Genomic DNA, 22,306 nt, shown 5'->3' with positions numbered 1-22,306 from the left:
CAAAGCGCTGTGTTTCCTGGTGTTAGCAGCCCTCCCTGGGCAGTGTCAGTTGCACGGTGATGGTTGGGCTCCTCCCCGTTCGTTCAGTCATTTCTGTAGAGATGTTGTGGTTCCTGGCAGAAGCTCGGGGTACAGCGTGTGTGTGCGCGAGGTTATAGTGTGATATATGCTTCCAAATTCAAGTAGGGGGAAAGAAATAACTGCCCAGCTGAGGCTTAAAGTGTCAGGGAAGTAACTTTCCAGAGGTGATGACTCAGCATCCTTGTACCTATGCAGATGAAACGCGTGAAGCCTCTGGCTAGGTAAATCCAAGCATGTCACGTAATAGAAATCTGATTGTTGAAATAAGATTGCCCCTCTAGTAATGGTACGAACGTAGGATGGCACTTTTTTGGATGGTTTCCTTCCTGGCAGGAGAGACTATGCATTACAGTATTACAGAAGGTCTCAGCTCTGTAAAGGAATGTTGATATCTTATAAATAAACCCTCATGATCACCTGTGTTAAGTTTCCAATTAATTTTTTTTATGGAAGGTAAAAATTTGCTTAAGTTATGAAGCCTTTAATATTAGTAGGTTACTGATTTGGTTTTGGAGTGTTTTGGACAGAGGAAAAAAAAAAGTCATCAGTTCTCCATGTAGTTAAAAGAGAAACTATGTAGCTAACCGCTCTGATGTTTCCAGGATTTAGAATATTGTTTCAGTTAGTTATGCTCTGGAGAATTCTTGCCTCTGGCTGCGCTCAAAATATTTTGTATTGCAAGATGTAATACGTGATGAAAACCATATATTTAGTATGTAATGTACTATTAATATAATACATGTGTAACACTGAATTATAGTACTGTTTTAAATATGGTTACAGTATTTGATTTTTCTGTTCCCGTTTTAACTAGAAATACAGAAAACTTGGCAACCAGAGTGCTACTATTCAGAGCAAGTGACTTACTGTATTTGGCAAAACAAAGGGGAACAATTTGAAAATTCTGAAAACAACTTAAGAGATTCTCACTTTTTGCTGACATGACTTATCTATATAATCACCTATCTTGGGCTGTGTAATACATTTCCACTTTATCTTTTAAACAAACCTACCATTTAAAATATTTGTTTCAAAGTAATTCCTGACATCTACTGTTTTTCTAGGTTGATCAACTCCAAAATGCTATCTCATTGTCTGTGCCAAGTTTACAGATGTTTGGTTCTGCGCAACTTAAAACTGAATTCAATAAATGTGCCTCCTTTGGCCAGAAGGATCCATTCTTCAGCAAAAAAACTTTCTGACTGTGAGTTGAAGGAACAAGCTGTCCAGAAACACGAAACTGACGAGTTACCTCAAAGTACAGAAAACAATAATTTCGGAAGATTGCACATACCAGTGATGCTGGAGGAGGTTGTTAATTGTTTATCCCCCCAGCCAGGCCAGGTAAGTTAAATGATTAATTTATGTTTGTGACTCAGTAGCAGTCAAGCAGACAAATTGGTACAGTGTAGTGAAAACTTTTGTTCAGAGGAATAAAGGGATGCTCTTCAAGAATTGGTTGCACCTTTTAAAGCTTCTTAATTGTTTTGAAGTTCAAACTGAGGTTTTGAATTCAAAATAATAAAACTCTGTATGCCTGAATCCGCAAATAAGCAGTATTTGTTAAAACTGTGGTAAGTATTTGAATAATCTCTTGCTTTTGGGCTTGTCTTTCTGGATTGCTCTTGTGTATTTCTAGGGTTGTGTTAATTACTAATAGTAACAGGGAGTCCTTGTGTATGGTTACATCATCAACTTGTGAAGAGCTCTCTTCCTTTTGTATAAAAGGTAGTAAGTATGGAGGTTTTAAAAATTATTATACCTTGTTCTGAGATAATTACTTCCATGGTTTCACCTGCTTTGAGGCACTGTATTTTCACTTAATGCAGTGCACTGTAGAGGCACTGTAGTTAAAATGGCTGTGTATGGTACCAGAAGTGGTTTAGCATTAGTAACGTGGAAGTATTAAAAGTCATATTTGGCTACTGTACTGTGAGTAGATTCCTTTTAGTATCTGGGTTAGCTCTTGTCTCTCTATACTGCGATGTAGATCTGTCTACATGGTACTGTTGTGTGCGGTGTAGGTATGCTGTTACACACTCCCTTTACAAAAATGTTATACAATGAAATAGTTTTCCCTTGAGGGATCTTAAAAAAATACTAAGTTGAAAGTTTTCATGTACGACTTAAATGCTTAAATTATTTTCACATTTCAGTTGCTTTCTTTTGTGAATTTAGTGCTTTTTGTGTTAGCTTCAGGGAGTGTTATTAATTTAGGCTTATCAGTGTGCAATTTTTCTACAAAGAATGAAATTATACATAAAGTAGAAACATCAAAGTGTGTTTATGTGTATGTTTGCTCATTTTTACTCGAAACCAGCATCATCCTACAGTGGCAAAAGGATGTAGCAAGTCTGAGATGGATTCAGGGATCAAAAAGTTGTGGTCAAATCTTGTTGCATTGCCTTGTGAGAACTTATTTTTATGTATCATTTTAAGTGTTTGGAAACCAGAGAGAATCTGAATAGCATAATTATTGTAACATATGTGTTGCTGTTGCATGCGTCCTGCTGTTGAAGATATCTGAACTAATGAAATACATGAGAAACTTAGAGTTCAGATTTCATTCACATCAGAACTATGATAAAATTTTCATACGTTAAGTGAAGATATGCACTGTATGTAAAATATTTTTCCCGTTGTCTAAATTTTTACTTAAATAAACTAAGAAGAGGCTTATGGGGGGACTGTGTGTTAAACTGTGTTTGTTGATATAAAAAAAACTTACTTGATGACAGAACTTGCAAAATAAACTGTTCCTGGTTATAAACTGTGGAGAGTAACTACTGTTGTCCTTGAAGGTTTTTTGAGAATTTATGAATGTAAAATAGCTTATTATTGGGATTTTTTTTCAGGTCTATGTATACATGGTTTTGCGGATTCTTGAGCTAGTGGTGAGCCACTAATGGTAGACATAACAGAGCACAAGTGTGTTACCTTGAACAGAAGCATTTATGCTGGACAGAAGCCTGTTTAACATAACTGGGAATGGAAACACCACTTCCGTTTTTTCTTTTTTTTTTTAAAGACAGAGTAAATTATGTATTAGCAGCACTTTCTAAAGTCTGAAGTTTTGAAAATAAGTAGTGTGCAAAAGGATGAAATGTGTCTGCTGAGTTTGGCTAGAGTAGGCATCAGTGAAATTTTAAACAGAGGCCAATGAACAGTTTCTGTTAACAGGGATATAGAACTGGGACTCTCGTATCTATTTACATTTTTAAGGTTATAGTCATGACTAGGAAGTTCATAAACACTTGCATTGTTCTCAGTATGGCTACTATTTCCATGCATCCAAATGTCAAATGATTCTTTTTCAGCTGAGAGAGTATGAATGGCCTACCAAAGTAAAAAGAAGAATCATAAGACATTGCTGACAGTCAAACGTTGGTCTTTTGTCACTGGAGTGCTGCTTGAGCTCTGCAATTGGTTTGAAGACAGTAGCCTTTCACCTCCTGAAGTTCTCTTACTACTCTTGGATGTTGTTGATCTGGAGCATAGTCATTTCCTTCCTACTCTGCAGGGCTAGTTAGTCAAGTAATAGATGATACTCAGAGGAAGCTGAGGTAGACTGCTGGTGTGCAAAAGCAGAGTCTATTGTTCTGAAACTGTTGTCTTAGTTTCTTTATAGCCATGTCCATGTATCAGTATTCCTTTTCTTTTTCTGCCTTAAGCTGAGTGTAAGCTCTTATGGACAAAAAAAACCTTTCTCTGTACAGCACCCTGCAGAGTGGACTTCTGTTTTGTGAGAAGGGTTTCCAAGTATCATGGTGTATAAATAGTTACGTGGCTGTGCTGGTGGCCAGTGTACTTACCATCGTACTTCCAAAGCCATCTGCAAAATAATTTATAACTGGAACAACCCATTTACACTAAAGGCTCTCAAAACTGAGGTTTTCCGCAGGGTGTCCAAGATAAACAGGAATTGAAAAGGGTCGTGGAAAAATTAATTGTGAGCTCTCAAGTTGTATGAGGTGTTTTGTAGGATGCAACTAAAATACCAAGTTTGGCGCTGAACATTAATTATGTCATGAGATAAATGCTGAAATACTTGTTTTGGAAAAGCACAACACTCCATGGACATGGTAACTGTTTTTATAATTTTAGCGTATTTTCCATGGGACTTGTAAATTGAAAGTAGATCCAGTAACAAAGTGATTTATATAGTGTTTCTTATTGTAGAAACAACTATGTTTTTAATGGGAAGCATACTGAAAAGAGCTTTCCACATGCAAATTGTATGGTTAAGTCTTCTATGGCAGCAGCACATTGTAAAGATAAGCTGTTGTAAAAAAGGAAAAAAAGACATTGGAACTTGCAAAAAGCAATAAATTAATAGACAGAAATTCTCAAAGTATTCTGGGAATTACCGAACACTTTTTCTGTGATACTGTAGTGTTACTGCGGGTATTAAGAGTTATTTCAGCTGATCACACAGTTCCTGTGTACCCTTTCTGTCACTCTTGTCTTGCCTGATTTCCTGGTTGTGTATATTGTGGATTTACTAGCTAGGTTTCAGATCACAGCTGCGTAAGGAGATGTGTAATAAAACGGATGTAGAGTACATATGCATGCAAAATGTATTAATTTTCTGTGGTGTGTAATAGGAAACTTGTTAAGTGGAATCTCATCAGATAGAGAGCACTGTTTAAAAGTGTTTGGCTAAAATAATACTTTAAAGGGGATTTTTTTGTTTGGCATTTGAAAGTAGTGTATGAAATTGGGAAACATTTTCAAAATATTTTTGAAAAAGTTTTGCTTATGATATACACAAGATAGTCCACTAAATACTTTATTACTTTCAATAACAATATATTTTTTTATGGTGATAGTGTTTACATGGAGATTTGGAAAACCAGCCCCATTTGCTTAAGTTCCTTAACCTATGAGCAATTGCTCTCTGCTCTGACAAGCAGTCCAAATGAAAGAGTAGCAAGGTAGGAGTATTATTTAGCAAAGTGATGCCAGCAAATGTCATCCAAGAGGAAGAAAGGGACAGGGAAGAAAACAAGACAGGAGATGGTGTTCGTGAACAGCTTGTTGATCGAGGGAGTGGAGAAAGTCCAGACATGCTCTTTATTTATCTGAATTTTCTTGCTTTGCTGTCTTCTGTAGTGGGTCCCGAAAAAATACAGGGATCTTAAATTCCCTAATGACAGATGAATTAAAACACATAGGATTTATTTGAGTGCGCTGAACATCTGTTCTCTGTTTTGAAGCTGGTACTGCTGTGTTATTGGGCTGTGGTACCAAGAAATGAACAATATTCATGTATTGGATCTGAATGATGGCAAGATGTGAATGAATGGTGAAGAAGTCCCTTCAGATTTTACTTTATTCTTCAAGATTTTGCTCTTTAACTAAAAAACTTGGAAGGTGGGGAAGAATAAGTTGATGGCTACAGCTGCGCAGGGAAGAGTCTTTTGGTTGTAGTTCTTGGACATCTTCCTGACCACCTCTTCTCCCCACCTGCAGCATGGCTCTCAGCAGGCATATCTAAATGTCATCAACAACAAGACAGCTCTCACCAACTTTGTTCTGTGTCTTTCTCTCCTGCAGTAGAGGAAGGGAAGCCTGCAGCTGCTATCTCCAAAGAGACCAGCAAGGGAACTTGGTCTGCCTACTGAGAACAGCTCTGCAGATGTGCCAGATTTAATTTTGTTGTAATCCTGGGTTAGCTTACTGTTATCACTCTATCACATAACAAATGATAGTGCTTCAGGAGGCTATTTAAGACAGTGTTATAATAAAGGAAGTTTCAGTGCTTTCGGGTGACTCAGCTTGTAATGACGCTGTATATGCTCTCCTCTTCTGTTGTGACAGCATTAGTCTTTGCACCTCTTGGGGAAAACTAATAAAATTCACCAGAAAGTAATCTAAGCCCTTTAAATTTTAACTTGACTGAGCCTGTGATCCCAGAAAGCATGATAATTAATATATGTAGCTACTCATTTCCTTCTCATCTAGTACTGTGTCTTATTTAGTCAGCCTTTTTGCTAAGCTTTCTTATTAAATATTTGAATTTGAGTTTGCAAACAGGAATACAGACTTTTTCTACCACACAAAATATTACGAAGGGTTTAAGATCACATTTTGAGTACAGGAAGTATCTGCTGGTTTTTTCCTTACTTTCTTGTCTTCCTGTTTAAGGTAATCTTGTTTTCAGTAGCAAAACACAGGCATGTTCTGCATAAAGAGAGAATTAAAAGGTTAAACTCCCAAATCTGATGTTTAAAATTAACAGGTATTTGAAGTCACCCAAATGTATGGTCTGATTTTTAAAATTTTATTTTCTTCTCAGAGTTTCTGAGCACATCATCTTAATTCCAGTGGTGTTCATTGGTGCTCAGCAGCTTGGGAAAATACTTTTTTAATAATGTTGTTTTAAACACTGAAAACAACTAATATTGTTTCAGGCTCTCTCTTCATAAAAAGTTGTGTTATCTAATGTCAAATTGCTGTAGGCACCTGGCAGGGCAAGGCTTACAAAAAATGTGTACTTTTTTGGGTTGGCTAACCATAAATATTAAAGAACGGATTAGGTTTTCAGTTGAGCCTTTGTAAAAATTTCATTGCATCTTAAATGTCTCCTCAGTTATGATTGAGGAAAAGTTTCTTCTGAGGTAGCTGAGGAAATCAGCTCTGTCTTGCTAAGTCTAGTGATTAGCTGAAGTCATTCAGACATTGAAATTTTAATTTCCTATGGAAATGTATTAATGGTGTGCTTGAGTCATAATGTCATTAAATCTAATTCCAGACAACATTACTCTTAGGAAAATGAGTAAAGTAAATAATGCATACTGAAGTGGGGCCTGCCAGAGTCATTGAAAAGCAGGTGACAAAGGCAGGTGGTGGTGCTTTTTGTTAGCTTCTCTTACCTCTGAGAGGGAAGGGGGAAAGGGCTCATCTGTGTTTTGTTGTGTTGAAAAAATTTACTCCCAGTCATCTTTCTGGATGTTTCAGTGCCATGAAATGCAGCGTTTGGCTGGTAGGTTTCACACTGCAAGGAGTGCCACTTGGCGTATGCCAAGGGTCTGGGATGTGGCTTGCTTTGCTTCTGGATGCAGGAGGATCAGATTGGTTTACCAGTGAGTGGACTTGTGCCAGGCTTCCATGAAGGACTGATAACTGAGAAAGCTGTCATGTATTTTAAGATAAATTGTAGGTGCTTATGGGTGGAGTATTCCAGTATGTTCTGTGGAATCAAGATCACATATTAAAGTATGCCGTTTTAGAAAATAAGCAAAGAAGGCAAAGCAATAACGAAGAGATAAAATGCCTTTTTTATGTTTTAATACAAAAAATGTTCATAAGTAAAGAAGAGAGTATCTTACCTATAAAATTGCTGTTTCATATTTAGCTGCAATCAGAAAATTGAACCCTTGTGAAGAAAGTATATTTGGAATTAATTTTGAGGCTATTGAGTGATTATGACTGATGGGTACTTCAAATATTATATTCATAACAATCTTCCCTTCTGTGTGGAATGATGTAGAGATGGCTGATAGAGAATGCAAGTTACTGAAATGCTTGAATATGTAGACCTAGTCAGTGATCTTACAAATATTTCAGCTGTGTACTAGTATAATTTAGTAGCATCCTCTTAGTGTACCGATTAAATGAATGTGAAAAATAGGTAATAACGGTTGCATTAGGTTGAATTGTTGAATAGACCAGTACTGGAAAATCATTTTATATTGTACTTAATACATAATGTGAGAAGGTTGTTTTCCTACAAAATGCTAACTATTTATTTAGATTTCTTTTTGTAATGTAGGTTTTTTGACTCGGAGTGTAAACAGCTTTTTTATCATTCCATATTCTCACAAAGGTGCTTTGGGAAAAAATTACAGTCCAGTTATGTTCCACCTATCAGTCCTTATTTTTCAAAATTACATGTGATAACTTTTTACATAGATGAAAGACATGTACTGTGTAGAACTGATAGGAGATATTTTTTGCTTGAAACTAAAATTCTTTTTTCTCTATGTACTTGCTGCTTTCTTTTCTCTCCAGTAGATACCAGAAAAAATGGTTTGTATGGTGTTGTATATTACCATTAGCAAAAATACAGAACTGTAAGATTTTTTTTTTCCCCTGTCATCTTTATTTTCTGGCAAGTGATGTCATAAAGCATAAGACCTTTCAATCCCTTTGTAATATTTTCACTGGCAAGTTCAGCTTTTGTGTACTTGAGCAAGGTTTGGATGGGAATCGTGCCTCTGTAGATCTGTGGCTCAATCTATACAATGTAGCTGCTCATATATTTCATAGCAGTGTCATCAACATCACCTTTTTGGTGGTAGGTGCAGAGTTTTGGAAAGCTTGTTTACCTCACTGCATTGGGTCTGGCTGAGTGTTACACTGGCAGCTAGAGGGTGTTTGTAACACAGTTTGGGAGGGAGTGGAGCTGGGACAGCTGACCCTGATTAGCTGTTCTGTACCATGTGACATCTGCTCAGCCATAAAAGCCAAGGGAAGGGAGGAGGAGGAGGGGGGCATTCCTTACTATATTTGTCTCCAGGAGCAGCCGCTACACATGCTGAAGCTCTGCTTTCCCGGGAAGTGGCCAAACATCACTTACGGAGGGGAAATAGTTTGTTTATCTACGTTTACCTTTTGTTTCTGTGCATGGTCTTGGCCTTTGCTTTAATTAAACTGTTTTTATCTTGACCCACGAGTTTTTCATCTTATTCTTCCCCTTTATTTTGCTGAAGGGGGAGTGATAGAGGGGCCTGGTGGGCACCTGGCATCCAGCCAAGGTTACCCCACCACACTCACGTGTTTTCAACATTTGGAAGTTCACTGTGGGGAAACTTGGAATGAGTACTTTGCTTTGCAGGGTAACCTCGACCACTTTTTGCCACAGATGTTTTTGCTTTCCAGAAGTTCATTTTTTATTCCTTTTTCATTGTTAAATAATGTTATATTGTAGCATGGCAGTATTTTGTTACTCATTGAAGTTGGGATGGCATTAGAACATATAGTAAGTCATCTTCAATTTTTGGAGTTCCTTATAGAAGTAACAGAATACAAATACACATTGCAACTTTTTCAGATAAAGAGGTAGGGATTTAAGAGTATCTAGGTGTCTGTGTACAGCATGTGGTTCTCTAGACTTGTAATAATGTTTTCTTTTCTGTGAGGCAATAGTTTCAAAACAATAAAAGTCAAAATAGATACTCTCTAGTTTAAAAGTAGTATGTTTGATTTACCTTATGAAACTGAACATCTTTGCAAAAATCTTTTAAATTCTTACAAGAGGGAAGAAATGTTATTAGTATGCTATAGACTAAATAATGCATCTTACTAAATTGCAATGGTATAAAAATATCCTCATAAAGATGCAATAATATCTTGGACTGTCTTTGACCTTTCATTTTCTTAGTTCTAGTATAATTTTGTTTACTTGCAGGTGAATAACAGCAAAGTGTATGTTTTAATATTTTTTTTTTAGCTGTGACTGTGTATAGTTTCTTGATTTATTTAGAGAAATATTAAAACCCTTCCACTATTTCTCTGAAAGTAGATTTCTCTAACAAATCTTTGTTGCAATCGCAGAATTTTATAGCATGTCTCACTGTGTCAACATTTTTTAACAATCAGTTTTATTTAAAATAACTTTAAAAGCCTTGCCTTTTGGCAGGCATGTAAAACAAATATGCCTTTTTAATTTTTGTATATTTAATGGGAATCAAAGGCAAATTCTTAAGTAGTGCAAAAATACAAAGAAAATCCTTTATCTACATGGTTGATCTGTGCATGCATTAGATGGGATGTGGTGATAAGTGCAATAAACAGATCTGGGATAAATTAGTACAATGGAGGAGTCTTATCCCTTGTAAGCCACATCTTGAGTCAACTGAAGAAGCAGCACTTAGAACTGGGAAATATATTTATAAATTTTAATTATCATGACTTTGGAATTAACCAGGGGTAGGTAGTTGTACTTTGCTTTTCAAGATTAGTCTAAAGTCCTTGTTAAATAGCTTTGAGAAGCTTCACATCTTTCAGCTTACATGAGGTATGTTCTTTTAGCAGATGTCACTTCTTCTAGCAGAGCAATAAATGCACCCCCTGACAGAGCAGAAGAGGAGAAAGATTCATAGAAGCTTTGTTTTCTTATGGATGATTGTGTTATGTGCTAGTATTTGGTGACTGAAATGCTATCATGGAGAAAAAAATGACCTCAAATGGATAAATCTTTTTTTCGATATTTTTGGTCTAGCATAAATTGTTCTAGATTTCCAATAGTTCTAGAAATATGATCTGACTGAACATTTTGTAAGTTTTGACAGATATTCTCTAAAACCAGCAACACTGCTGTTGCAAAGTTTGAAGTGAGCGTACAGTGTATATTTTGTTTGAGTAGAAAGGGTTTGTCTTTTTTTAATGGTGCATTCTATGGATGGATTTAGGACCGAATGCAGGCTTCTTTGTTGCCCGTGAATTTATAAGCAAACTTATCTAGGGAAGGTATAAAAACGACAAAGTGACCTTGGGAAATGGTATCCTATTGAAAAGACCTTCTTAGTAGAATGTAAACCATTTATTTCTGAAGTAGTAAAGTCTTACTTGGCCACAACTAGCACTTATGTGGGGCTTTTTCTTCAGTATTATTGTACCTTAATCTTTAGAGAACTTTCTAGTATACTCGTATTTTATAACACTAATAGGATTCCTTTGTATTGCATAGATCATTTGGGATAATGTCCAAGATGTGATTCATTGTAGTGTTTTAAGGAGTTATAAAATGTTTTCAGACTCATCTGGCTTATTTTATGGTGGTGAGATGATCTGATTTGATTTCCTTTTTTGAAGAATTTTGCAGATCCTGTCAGGTAATTAGGTTTACAGAAGTTTAACTTCTGTAAATAATTTGGTTGATTTTTTTTTTAAGGTGTTTTGAGCATGGCTTAGAATAGGTTAAATGGTTTTTCATGGCAGTTTTGAGCTGGTATAATGAAAACATGAAGAAACACTTAAGTACACTAGATTTCCATAGCAAAAATATTTAACTTTCTTGGCCTATAGAAAGTAACACTTAGGATGACTTTCTGTGGTATTTTTTGTTTTCTGTAGTTGGTATACTGGAAGCATGAATAAGGATGATCTTTTTTACAACAAATTGTAAAAAAATACTCCTTTTTTTCTTCTAAACTCAAAACCGTAGTTGTACAGCTACGGGTCTGACCATTGGTTTTTGGTTGAACAGGTTTGTTTGTACAGTACAGACATTAAAAAATTGCATTAGATGGTGCTCTGTATTTTATATCCAACCTTAACTCTACCAAGAGATGGGAAGTTGACTGGAGCATCATATAAGTACTACAAAAGGCTAAGCTAAATATATTAAAAATACATCCTGGCATGACAGATATCATTTGTGTCCTCTGTTTTCCAGCTTTTAGGGTTTTAATAATGCAGTAGAGAATAACGGAATTGTTTGATTGTCACATTTGAGTTCTTCACAAATTGTCTTCATAGATAAATTAATTCATTCAAATTCATTACTCAGGATTAATCTTTACAGCTGTCCTATAAGGTAGCACAGTAATATTGCTTTTACTTTGCAGAACGTGGAGGCATCAATACCAAAATTATGCTTTGGATGCCCAATCAGAAATGCTCCTTTTCCCACTTTTTTGAGGAGTTTGACGTTTTGAGTTAAACATTTTGTTTAGAGCTTTGAAACACGTTGGAGTGCATCCACTTGCAGTTGTTGAGGTCACAGCATGTCTGGGAAGCAGATCTAGAGTTCCTGAGTTTTGTAGACAGAAAAATGAGAACCAATAGTGTCACCTACATGCTTGGTGAAGTGACCTCTGAGAATCGCATGAGCTGCATGGCAGTGGTTCCAGTGTTCATCTGTCAGCTGAGTGCATTTCCTAATTACTCTATTGGACATTGCAATTTCCAATGTTGCTTCACTTTTAAAAAGAAAACTCCAATTGAAGCGGTTGATTCATTCCTGCAGGGTTTGCTGGAAGGGCCAGGCTCAACAGGTAAGCCAGTGAAATATCTCGCTGCCACTGAAGGGGGCCGGTCCAGCTGCCCTGCTCCTCACACATCTCCATCTCTGTATGCTCCTGTCCCTCCCTGACGGTTCTGCAAATCGGTTAAAAACGCTAGCATGGCAGAACACAGTACAGCTTTTTCTTCTCTATTAGTTTTCTATGCTATCTACGTGTAGATGTGGTGCTTAGGGACATGGTTTAGTGAGTTAGGTGGTGTTGGGTTGGACTTGGTGATCCTTGAGGTCTTTTCCAACCTTAGTGATTCTATGATTCTATGCCATGCTGGAAAGTTAAATTGGCTAATGGAAGTGCCTAGTAAGCACCAGTGCTGGGAGAAATGGACTAGGAGGAAGACTTGCACATGAGAAAATAGTGCAGAATTGCTCCTTTTTTTCCATGGTTTTTTTTCCCCCCCCAATATTTAAGATCTTGTGAAATGATACCCTTAGTACTGATCTTCTGTATGTTGTCATCCTCCAACTTCGCTGTGACAAGGAGATGAAGTGTTGTTCCCAGTGAAGTTACAGCTTTGTCAATTAGTAAAAATTGATGTTAAATACTGAAGTTTGTAGATCCTAGTGTAGGTTCTGGGGAAAACATGCTTTGATTGAAGATTGTCTCTTTAATTGCAACATTCATGCTCATTTTAACTCTCATGAGCCTTACCTGGCCCACCCTTTGCTCCAGGCCTAAAATATAACTTTTTTTTCAAGTTTGGTTCTGCTTATCATGTGGCTTACCAGAGCTCCAGCTGCACTGCACGTGCTGCCATATGGATATACATTCGTGCTTCCTCTCTTGCTCCGCTTTGTACAGCCATGGAGTGAGCTCCCACCGAAACTGTCCATTTACTTGCAGTTGGTTTTCAGGTGAATAAAGGACTTGATCCAACCTGTGGCTACAGCGCCAATAGGCAGCTAGAGCTGAAGACGATGGTGACCAGCCAGTTGTTTTGAGAAACAATGAGATGTTTACATCTGTGCATATGTACTGCAGGGCTTCTCCTCAGCAGGTGGCCTGTCTTGGGCCTGGACACCTCTCATCCACTCTTCTCTTTGGTTGCTCCATCTATTGGCACTATCAGAGCAGAATCTGAGAGAGCAAGAGAGCCAGCTTTCCTTTTCTGAGATCATGTGCTTGGCAGCTTGGACATCATAACCTGAGCATTCACAAAGAACAGCTGGGAGAGAAGTCTTGCTTTTAGATCTAACATGGTTTTGGAGGTCCACGAGAATATCAATAGAAGAGTCTTTCACCCAGGATTATCTTCCTGTTACTTTATTTCAGAACTTGAAAATGCAGTTACTGCTTAATGTGATGGTAGAGTTGTTGTAATTTTAAAATCTAATCAAACGTTCTTTTCTGGAACAGGGAAATGGCTGAAGGCTTCTCACTCTTTTCCACCATCCCCGTCAGCTGAAGACCTTAATTCTGACACCAAACAACTTCGGCCTCCAATTGTTAAAATCAGTCAGGACTCTAAGCAGCAGAAAATGGGATCTTTCAATGAAAAATGCTAGATATTTTGTTAATAATAAATAATGCTACTTGAACAGCTTATAAAAAAACATTTAAAATCCGCTGCTTCAGCTTCAAACTGTACAAAGTATTACTTGTATTTTGATTTTTTTTTGAGATGTTTATCTGAAGTGGAGTTCAAACTGCTCCTGCAATTCTCTCCTTCATAAACCTATTTGAGAGGTTCTGTCAGTATATACTTTTGGTCATCTAAATTTAAAACAAGACTTTTGCTAAGAAGGTCAATGAAACTACTTTCCTTTTAATCTTGCATCCTTGTGGGTGCCTGGATAGTTCTTCTGTAAGAAAAGTTTTACTGGATGAGTCAGTGCACTGAGTCATAGGCAGCATGAAGCCCGTAGTGCTCTAGACTAACTAATTGGTAACAGTCTCAAATTTAATTAAAGCACAGTTGTCAGCTCTGTGTTACTGATTGACATCCCACTGAAGTATTTTGTTTTTAGCAACTTATATTAATTGTTCTTTGCTGTTAAAATTTTTGTGTTTTAAGATCATGTTTCTGTTGAATAGCCTTGCCATTGCCGTTATCTTTTACTACCCTTTTTATGATTTTTATAGTATTCACTTTGATATTTTTTCCCCTTGTTAGGTTACATATTCAGTAATTATGCTCTTTACCATGCCTGTGGATTTACAGATGTTTAGAGTCCTTTGAGGATTTTTGTAAAGTTTTCTTCATTAAGAACTGTCCTATTAGCACTGATGAATATTTTTCAGTTTTACTAAACTTTTGTAAGCAATTATTTTCTTAAAAATGGAAACTTAAAATATTTTTTCTCTTGACTTGCAGATTACATTTTCAGTTTTGCTAATTTTCATTTTTAATGTTCATCTTGAATAAATGGCTTTTCTTTGTCCCAGTGCCTCCCATCATCCCCAGATGATGGCAGTGGTTTCCAGTATCACTGGAGCCTTTCTCTCTCCTGTTCTTCAGTTCCTTTCTGTGTGTTTCGTTCCATGATGCAGCTTGAGGAGGCAAAGAGCTATATGGGGTCAGGGGGAAACAGGACATGTCTTGAAGCTGTCTGTGTTTCATTAAGGAAAGAAACCCAACTTAAGGGTCTTGAGAGACAAGCAAGTTTGTGGTGTTTTGTTTTTTTTTTTAATCACTTGCAATATTAAAAAAAATCCTTGCTGGTTTTGTGTAGGACTCATGCTTGCTCCAGCGGAGAATTGAGGAGTGAAAACTTGAATGGATGGTGGCTTTCTTTGCAACTGAGTTTCCTGTATTTAAAACCTGGGAGACAATATTTTTGAACTTTCAGAGATTGTCTGTGCTACTTCCATATGTGATAAATGCTGAGGCTTGGATGATGAGGAAGTGTCTTTCTAGAGACTTGAGGAGGTAGAAGGTGTTTTGATTACATATTCTTTTTTTCTTGAGTAGTTTTTCCTCTCTTCTAAGCTCTTTAGATCTAAAGATCCTGCTATAAATCACCAGACCATCAGTAATACAGTACTGGTTCACCAGAGTTATACCTGCCCAGGTGTCCAGTCTCTGGCAGTGCCTGCCAGCAGGGGCTAACAGAAGCATAACAAAAGGGGGGAGCAGAGAATGATTATTTTTCTACCTTGCATTACCTTCAATGCTCTGACAGCCATTTAATGACGTCCTTCGGCAGGACTGGGGAATAGTTGAGGGTTGTAGTCATGTAATATTGCTGGTATAGTCATCTTTCAAGTTTGATCTCTCTTAAAAAAAGGTGTTAAATATTAGCCCTCTCCCCACAACATGATATCCACAGTTTCAATATTTGCATGAAAGGCACTTTTTTATTTGTTCTAACTTGATGCCTGATAATATCATCAGATTCCCTGAGCTCTTGTATTTTGAGATAAGTGAATCATACCATCTGCTGCAGATGTATAAAAGCAACATTAATAGTCCTCCACAGAAAATTGCCGCAGCCTTCAGATGTTGTATTGGACCAGAGAGATGTGTCCTGAGGGACTCCTTTTCCACATTTCCTATCTTCTTGTCCTCATATAAGCCCAGTTTCATATAAAGCAGCAGTGATGGAAGGTGTTCTGTTCTCTCCTGAAGCAATCATTTATTCAGCTCTGAAATTTGTTATTTGAATGGGATTTTCTTGTTTTTCTGGATTGTAGATTTCCTTCCCATCTACTTTCTCCTAGGAGTGCAAGGCTTACTGATGCAGTTCATTCTCAGCCTTCTTCCTTTCTATAGGACTTCGTCTTTCATGCGTTTTTCCTTGGTCTTTATCTTGACTTTATTCAGTTGTTCCTGTTTTTCCATTTGTAATCTTATTCTCCATCAAAGTATCCATTCATTTAGTTTTGCATATAATTTTAAGTGTGTTAAAAACCCACATTGTTTAAATTTAAGTTTTTAAATAGGTTTATGGCTGTAACTTTTTCATGTGTTTGTTCTATTTCATCAGTTTGGGAAGATTCCTAGTTTGAATATGTTCAGCAAAATAATATTTATCCTAGAAAGCAGCAATAAAATTAATTATTTAAGAGAAAAATGCAGCATGTTTCAAAGCATTTTTTTTCAGTTTGAAAGAAGCAGTAAAGATTTAAAGCAAAGCTTCCACGTGCCTTACAGTCACTGAGGAGAATAAACCTCTACTTGGAGGTTTGTAGTTCCCAGACAGAATAAAATCAGGTGAAAAATCTTCTGTTTCTGCTAAACTTTTCTTGCTCTATGTGGAAGATCTAGGAAGAGATTTCTATGGTCTGCACTTGTAGATTGGATCTTAAACTCAGTAATTTGGGAACTGTCATACTCTGGTTTGTACAGTAACAGTACAGTAGTACCATCTTCAGTGGTAAAGTTGTGTGATGTGATTCCTTTGTGAAGTATTAATGGCTCTTTCTTGGACAAGTACATTGTTGCTCATATAATCTTAGTTATACAGTTTAAAATGGTGATAGTTTCCTATTTGTTCTCATCCTGTTTTCCACACACCATTTGTACATAAAAATGTACATACATACACTTTTTGGTTTTTAGCACTTCAAACTTCTTTGGGTTAGGTTATTGCTGGGCAGAATCGTCTTGTACTAAGTTGGATTACTGAAGATGAAGAAATGAGATTTCTGACCTGCTCGTGGGATTTCTGCATCTCAGTAGAGAAGTCTTGAACATCCCACCAGTAGTGGGATTTTTGTTTGCTTTAGGTAGAGGAAATACTCAGGAATGTTTACATATACTAATTAAGTCACAAATTTTTAATTGTGTAGGACAATGCTTTCTTCGTAACAAATAACTAATGATGATAATATCTATTGTTTTTCCTCTATCATTTAATAGAACATTTAAATTAAATATTTAGAGGTGGTCTTTGTGCATTGACATGTTGCATGTTACAGCCAGTGCTTTTGCTTTGCTGTGGTAGATGGTTTACTTTTACAAATGTTGCACAACATTTCCATCAGATTAGTTTGTTCTTCCAGGTAGGTAAGGGGAAAAAAAAATAATCATTAAATGGTGTCAGAAACACCAGTCTTACAAGTATTTGTTAATCTCTTGGCAGCTGGTAGAGAATAAGTAGAGAATTAAGACTTAATTTCAGCAAATGTTATGCAAAAGTTCTGTCTTGTTGACCTGAGTAGGCAAGAGTAAGTGCTCAGAACCTGCTGGAGCTGGCATTTAGAAAATCCAGAAGATAAATTTTAACACATACTGAGGCATGAAACAATTAGGGTACCTATTTTAGAATAATTTCAGAGGTATAATAGTTAAAATAATTTAACAAGCACTCCAATAAATACACTTGGAAACATACTCTTAGCCTCGTGTATTTATGATTTTGTAAAGTTTTCCAAAGTGGTTCAGGAATGTTTTTTCTCAGCAAGTCCGGTTGCTTGCATTAGGATTTTCCTATTTGATTAGTATGTTAAAATATATAAACACTAACAGCAAAGAGTGGAATGCAAGGGCCAATTTATCAAAATCTACCATGCAATTATTCTAAGCAGGTGTTAAAAGTTGTGTAAAGTGGTAGTTCTTATCACAAGAAATGTATATCCCTATTGTTATTTTAGGAGCTAGAGCTCGTGGTTGCTAGTTACTGTATCGAACTAAGTTTAAAAATGTTTATGTGATAAGTTTGATGAAATAGATTTTTGAGTAGAAGGATGCAGATAATTAGAAATGATGGTAATACCAATTGTTTTGGTGAGGGATTACTACTGTTCTGTGAAGCACCTGAGGCTTGAACATGATGGCCAGCCGTGGCTATCAGCAGACACTGGTCCGAACATGCCATGCCTGAATGTGTATGTACCTCTCATGCTTCTAAAATGATTTCTTCTTGAGGTGGTTGCATATACACTTAGATCCTGGTTAAGGAGGTTGTAGGGTGAAGGATAACAATAATGAACACATTTGGTTGATTTGACAAGTTGGGTTACGTCACTACACTGACTTTTCTACAAATACGTTTTCATCAGTTTACCTCTGCTTTGTTCAGAGCAGCTGAGGGCAAATGTAACCCTTGTTTTTGAATGCAAACTGGATTCGTGTAGTGTGTGTTCTAGGAAATTGCTGATCATCTCCAGTCATGGGTTCATATCCTTTTATTTACATCAATGAACATGAGAATGGAGTGAGTTTCTTATTTTGCAGATTTATGAGTCTCTGTGACTCTTTTGCAGTACTGGTTGCCTGTGTGACATTCATGAAACATGTTGTCCTTTTTGATCCCTTTTGGAAGCAACCATTAATTCTCGGTTCTGAAACCTGTTAGATTTTCTTGTCTGTAGTTAAATTAGAGAAAATGTTAATACTGAAAGTGGTTTTCTGATTATAAGTCTGATGCAATCAATTTAAAATGTCAAGCCACTTTCACTCAGAAGAGCGAGAAGAAGTGTGATGAAATACCTGCAGATGAATACAGTTTGAGGAAACGGTCTTCAGATAATTTCACATCCCAGCATGTGCCTGGACTGGCACAGTACCAGCAAAGTGAAGCTCAGGTTGGTTGCGTGCAGGACAGTGCAAGCTTGTGGATGTAACAGCAGGCAGTAGGAAAGAGGGTAGTTGTATGTTTGTGTCTGGAGGAGCTCAGCAGTACAGAATGTGTTGAGAACTAGATCCAGAGATTTTGGTGGCTCAGATGCTGCTCGTGGAAGAGAGAATTCAAAATTATAATTGTTCGTTATTTTTTTATTGTGCAACTAACTTGTGTATGGAAATACAGGATAAAGCTAACAACTGTGAAACTAACAGACCCATCTAGTTGTGCACGTAGGTTATGAGGCAGCTAAGCACTCTAGACATGTTCATAACATAAACCCATGAACAGTCTTTTGGAGGTAAATGAAACTACGTCTGAAGATAAACATGCTTAATTGCTTTGCTCTGAGGGAGATGACTACTAATCTGTGTAATTACATGGAATTGTTACTGTTATCTGTATGGTCTTTCCTACTCTGTCACACTCATCTGTTTGATCTTGTCTTAAGTTAGATAATAAGTTTGATTGAAAAGAACTGTATTGTATATGTTTACAGTTCATAAAGCAAATGAGTTTTGCTGATGGTAATTCCATTGGCCTCTAATAAATTATCACGGCATACAGGCATCATTATAGCAAAACTGAGTAAAACAATTTGCAGGAAACAAAAATAGACAAAGGGGAGCAACTAAGTTTTCTGTATTTATGCTCTTTCTTCTCATGATAAAAGCTGTCTTATTTCCAGTGTATTTGTAAGGATTTTTAAAACAGTTTTTTGCAAGGACAGTAGGATGTTAAGTAGCGTTGTTCCCATTTGTTATGTTTTAAGCTAGTGCTGTGGTAGAACTGGTTGATTCAGCTACTGTGGGCATCTAATCTCTGTAATTAAGTTAGATACAGGCACTCTGTGCTTCTTGTTTCAGCCAATAAGAACTAACGGAGGTGAGCCAAATCAGCTCCTCCTTTTGTAACATGCTGCCACAGGTAGTACCTTGTAAACAAAGAGTGTTGTCAGAAAGTGAAGGGTTGGGTATGTTGCCTCTTGCCAGCTCTTGGCTTGTGATAGTGTCTATACTGTCATGTTGAAATGCAAGCAATTAGTTTAACAGCTTCAATGTAAAATGTAGTTTATTATGTTCTTAATGCTCTTGTTTGTTCTTTTTGTAATGAACAGCTGAATGTCTTTTTAAAAAATAACCCTACCCCAAAAAAAATTTGCTTAGCTTAGTCATGCCATTGTACTCCATGATTTCCAGCATTGCGTGTTATATTCAAATAAACAAGTAATACAGTTGAGATTTTTTTGCCTTTGAAAGGAAGTAAAGGGGCACTTGTTGAGACTACAAGTTGTGGATACATGTTCTTTTTCAGTGACTTATGTCAACACTGCAGGCACTTCAAACATGTTTTATTACTGTAATTACATGTTGCTGATTAAGACTTCTTATACCCCTATTGAACCAGCTGCAGAGTTGCCACAAGAGGTTGGAAATTCCTGGTATTTGATTATATGCTCTGAAGGGCAGAGTAGGTGTCTTCTGTAATCAATGAACTATATGAAAACTGCATAGTTCTACAAGATTTTTATGCTCATTATTTTTGCCAGTGGTGAATGATGGGATTTTTCTCAGGGTCTGTATTGTGTTTTGATTGCTGTATTAATGTAATAAAGAGTATTAAAGTAAATGATAAGTCATACTGTTCTCATTAGGAGTTTGAACCCACATTTGTGGTAGGAAATTAATCTGGTTTTAATTGCCCATGAGTCTCAAGTATGTTCCTTTTATGTAAAGCTGATCTCACATAAATATAAATCAGTAACTGCCTGTTCTTTAATTATGTATTAGTGTATTGTACCTGCATATTAAATGAGAATATGAGCATCTCCAGTTACGGTGTGTTGGAGGTCATTAAATCTTCTCTACTCTATGAAGTTTAGTAGCACTGCATTTCTAATTACTGAAAAATGTGCTGTGTGTTTGTTGCTTGTTTTAGAGTGGCTATATTTGGCTACAGTAAGAAAATCACACACTTTATAAGTAACTCTAGGGGGTTTTGACAATATGGAAAGCAATTGCTGTAAAACTTACTATAAAATTACAAAAGTATTTTTTTTTAAATCTGTCGTTGTAAATAATTGAATTATTTTAATGTAAAATGAAAAAAAGTTATCAGTTCTTTGGGAATATTTTGTAGTATTTCATAAATACAGAGCTGAATTCTACCATGTTCCAAAAATTTTATATTAATTTCATTAAAAGATTACCTGCATTCTCAGTAGCAGTGTCTCTTCTTCCCTTGCCACATTACACTTGACCTTTTCTCTCTTCAGGCAAAGATTATTTCTGCTAAAAGTAGTGTAAAATTTCTAGAAAGGATGCTGAGATATATTGGGACCAAGTGATTTGCAGAAAATATTTTTATTGGCTTTAGGTTGTCAGTCATAAGACTTGGATGTACAACAGCTTACTGCTGTTTAGCAATAACTGTAGTCATGAACTGTAAGGATGAACTTTACTGTTGTTGCCATACTTCAAATATTGCTGTGATATGAAATAGGAATTTGAGACAGCTCAGTTGCCTCTCTTTCTAAAAAGCATTGTAAACAAGGCTGATGGTCTAATCCCAGAACGTGATTTCTGGTGATATCTTAACTTAGCTCTCTACTCATATATCCATTGGTGTGATTTGTTTGGATACTAGTAAATCTTCAAATGGCTGGAACAAGGACTGGTTGATCGACACACTGCAAAAATGGCATAATATCATGGCATACCAAATCTTGTAATAACTCCTAATATTAACAGAGCTAATTAGCATCCAGTGCAAGATACGGGGCATCAACCAAGGTCTGGAGATACCAGAATTCATTTGGCTCTTAGGGTATGCTAGTCTATGGTGCAATGTTTTGTTGCTACAGGCAGTCCCTTGACGACACATCCTTTGCACTGATCTGTGCTTCTAACTCGAACATCCCTTTTTTATAACATTTAGTCTACCTTCTTGCAGTATCTAAAGGAGGTGTTATCAGCACGGTGCTTGACATGTCTGCGTTAGGCAAGCAAATGCTACTTGATAGGCTAACATGAGCTGACATAGTAAGGGTATAAATGTTGTGCAGTTGCTCAGGCTCTGCTTCTAATGATGTATTCTACTTGTCAGCCCAACCATCTAAAAAGCATCTAAATTCTAGGCCGTATCCTGTTCCAGCGTAGTACTGAACTGTTCATATCCTGAGCAGGAAGCAAATAGTCGGCAGGTGTGACCTTTTCAAAGAAATACTGATCCTGAAGCTGGAGTAAAGTACCCTGGGTTCACTAACATCACCAGGAAAGCTGGTAATATGTCATGTTTCGGTGAACGTGCCCCAAGCCCATAGTTCTTAAGCACTGCTGTGTTTGAGATAAACGCTGTGGAGCTGGAGGACAGTGTTGGGTATTAAGCCTGTTGAGTGAGGAAGATGAATAGCCTGATTTTGCTTTACAAACATTTTTATTTCTAAAAAAGTGAAGAGAAATAACTTTAGAGTATATATTTTATTTGCAAACCAGCCAAGCTGCAAAATCCTAAAGAACATAGTTAATTCTGTTAATCATATTGATTTCCTTCTGCCCAATTCCATGGAGAGTGAGGGTGTGTGCGTATTAAAAAATAAAAACACTCCAAAGCACTTCAATTTTACGGAATTGAAATAACTGGAAATGAAAGATGAAAGGATCAAGGTGGTAAGACAAACATTGTGGTCTT

General features: G+C 36.7%; 1 protein-coding gene across 1 annotated transcript in view; it reads left to right on the top strand.

Annotated features, from left to right (window-relative positions):
* Positions 1 to 1,145: 1,145 nt before the first annotated feature.
* LOC104462795 (putative methyltransferase-like protein 15P1) overlaps positions 1,146 to 22,306 on the top strand; it is a gene marked incomplete at its 5' end in the record, with an annotated part of 32,921 nt that continues 11,760 nt past the window's right edge. The window contains one exon of the mRNA XM_010074898.1: positions 1,146 to 1,425. Coding sequence (XP_010073200.1) covers positions 1,146 to 1,425 — 280 coding nt within the window. The remainder of the gene's footprint in view (positions 1,426 to 22,306) is intronic.

This window comes from Pterocles gutturalis, unplaced genomic scaffold (assembly GCF_000699245.1).
Source record: "Pterocles gutturalis isolate BGI_N339 unplaced genomic scaffold, ASM69924v1 scaffold50632, whole genome shotgun sequence".
Lineage (NCBI taxonomy): Eukaryota > Metazoa > Chordata > Aves > Pterocliformes > Pteroclidae > Pterocles > Pterocles gutturalis.
This window is presented reverse-complemented; position numbering and strand designations above follow the sequence as displayed.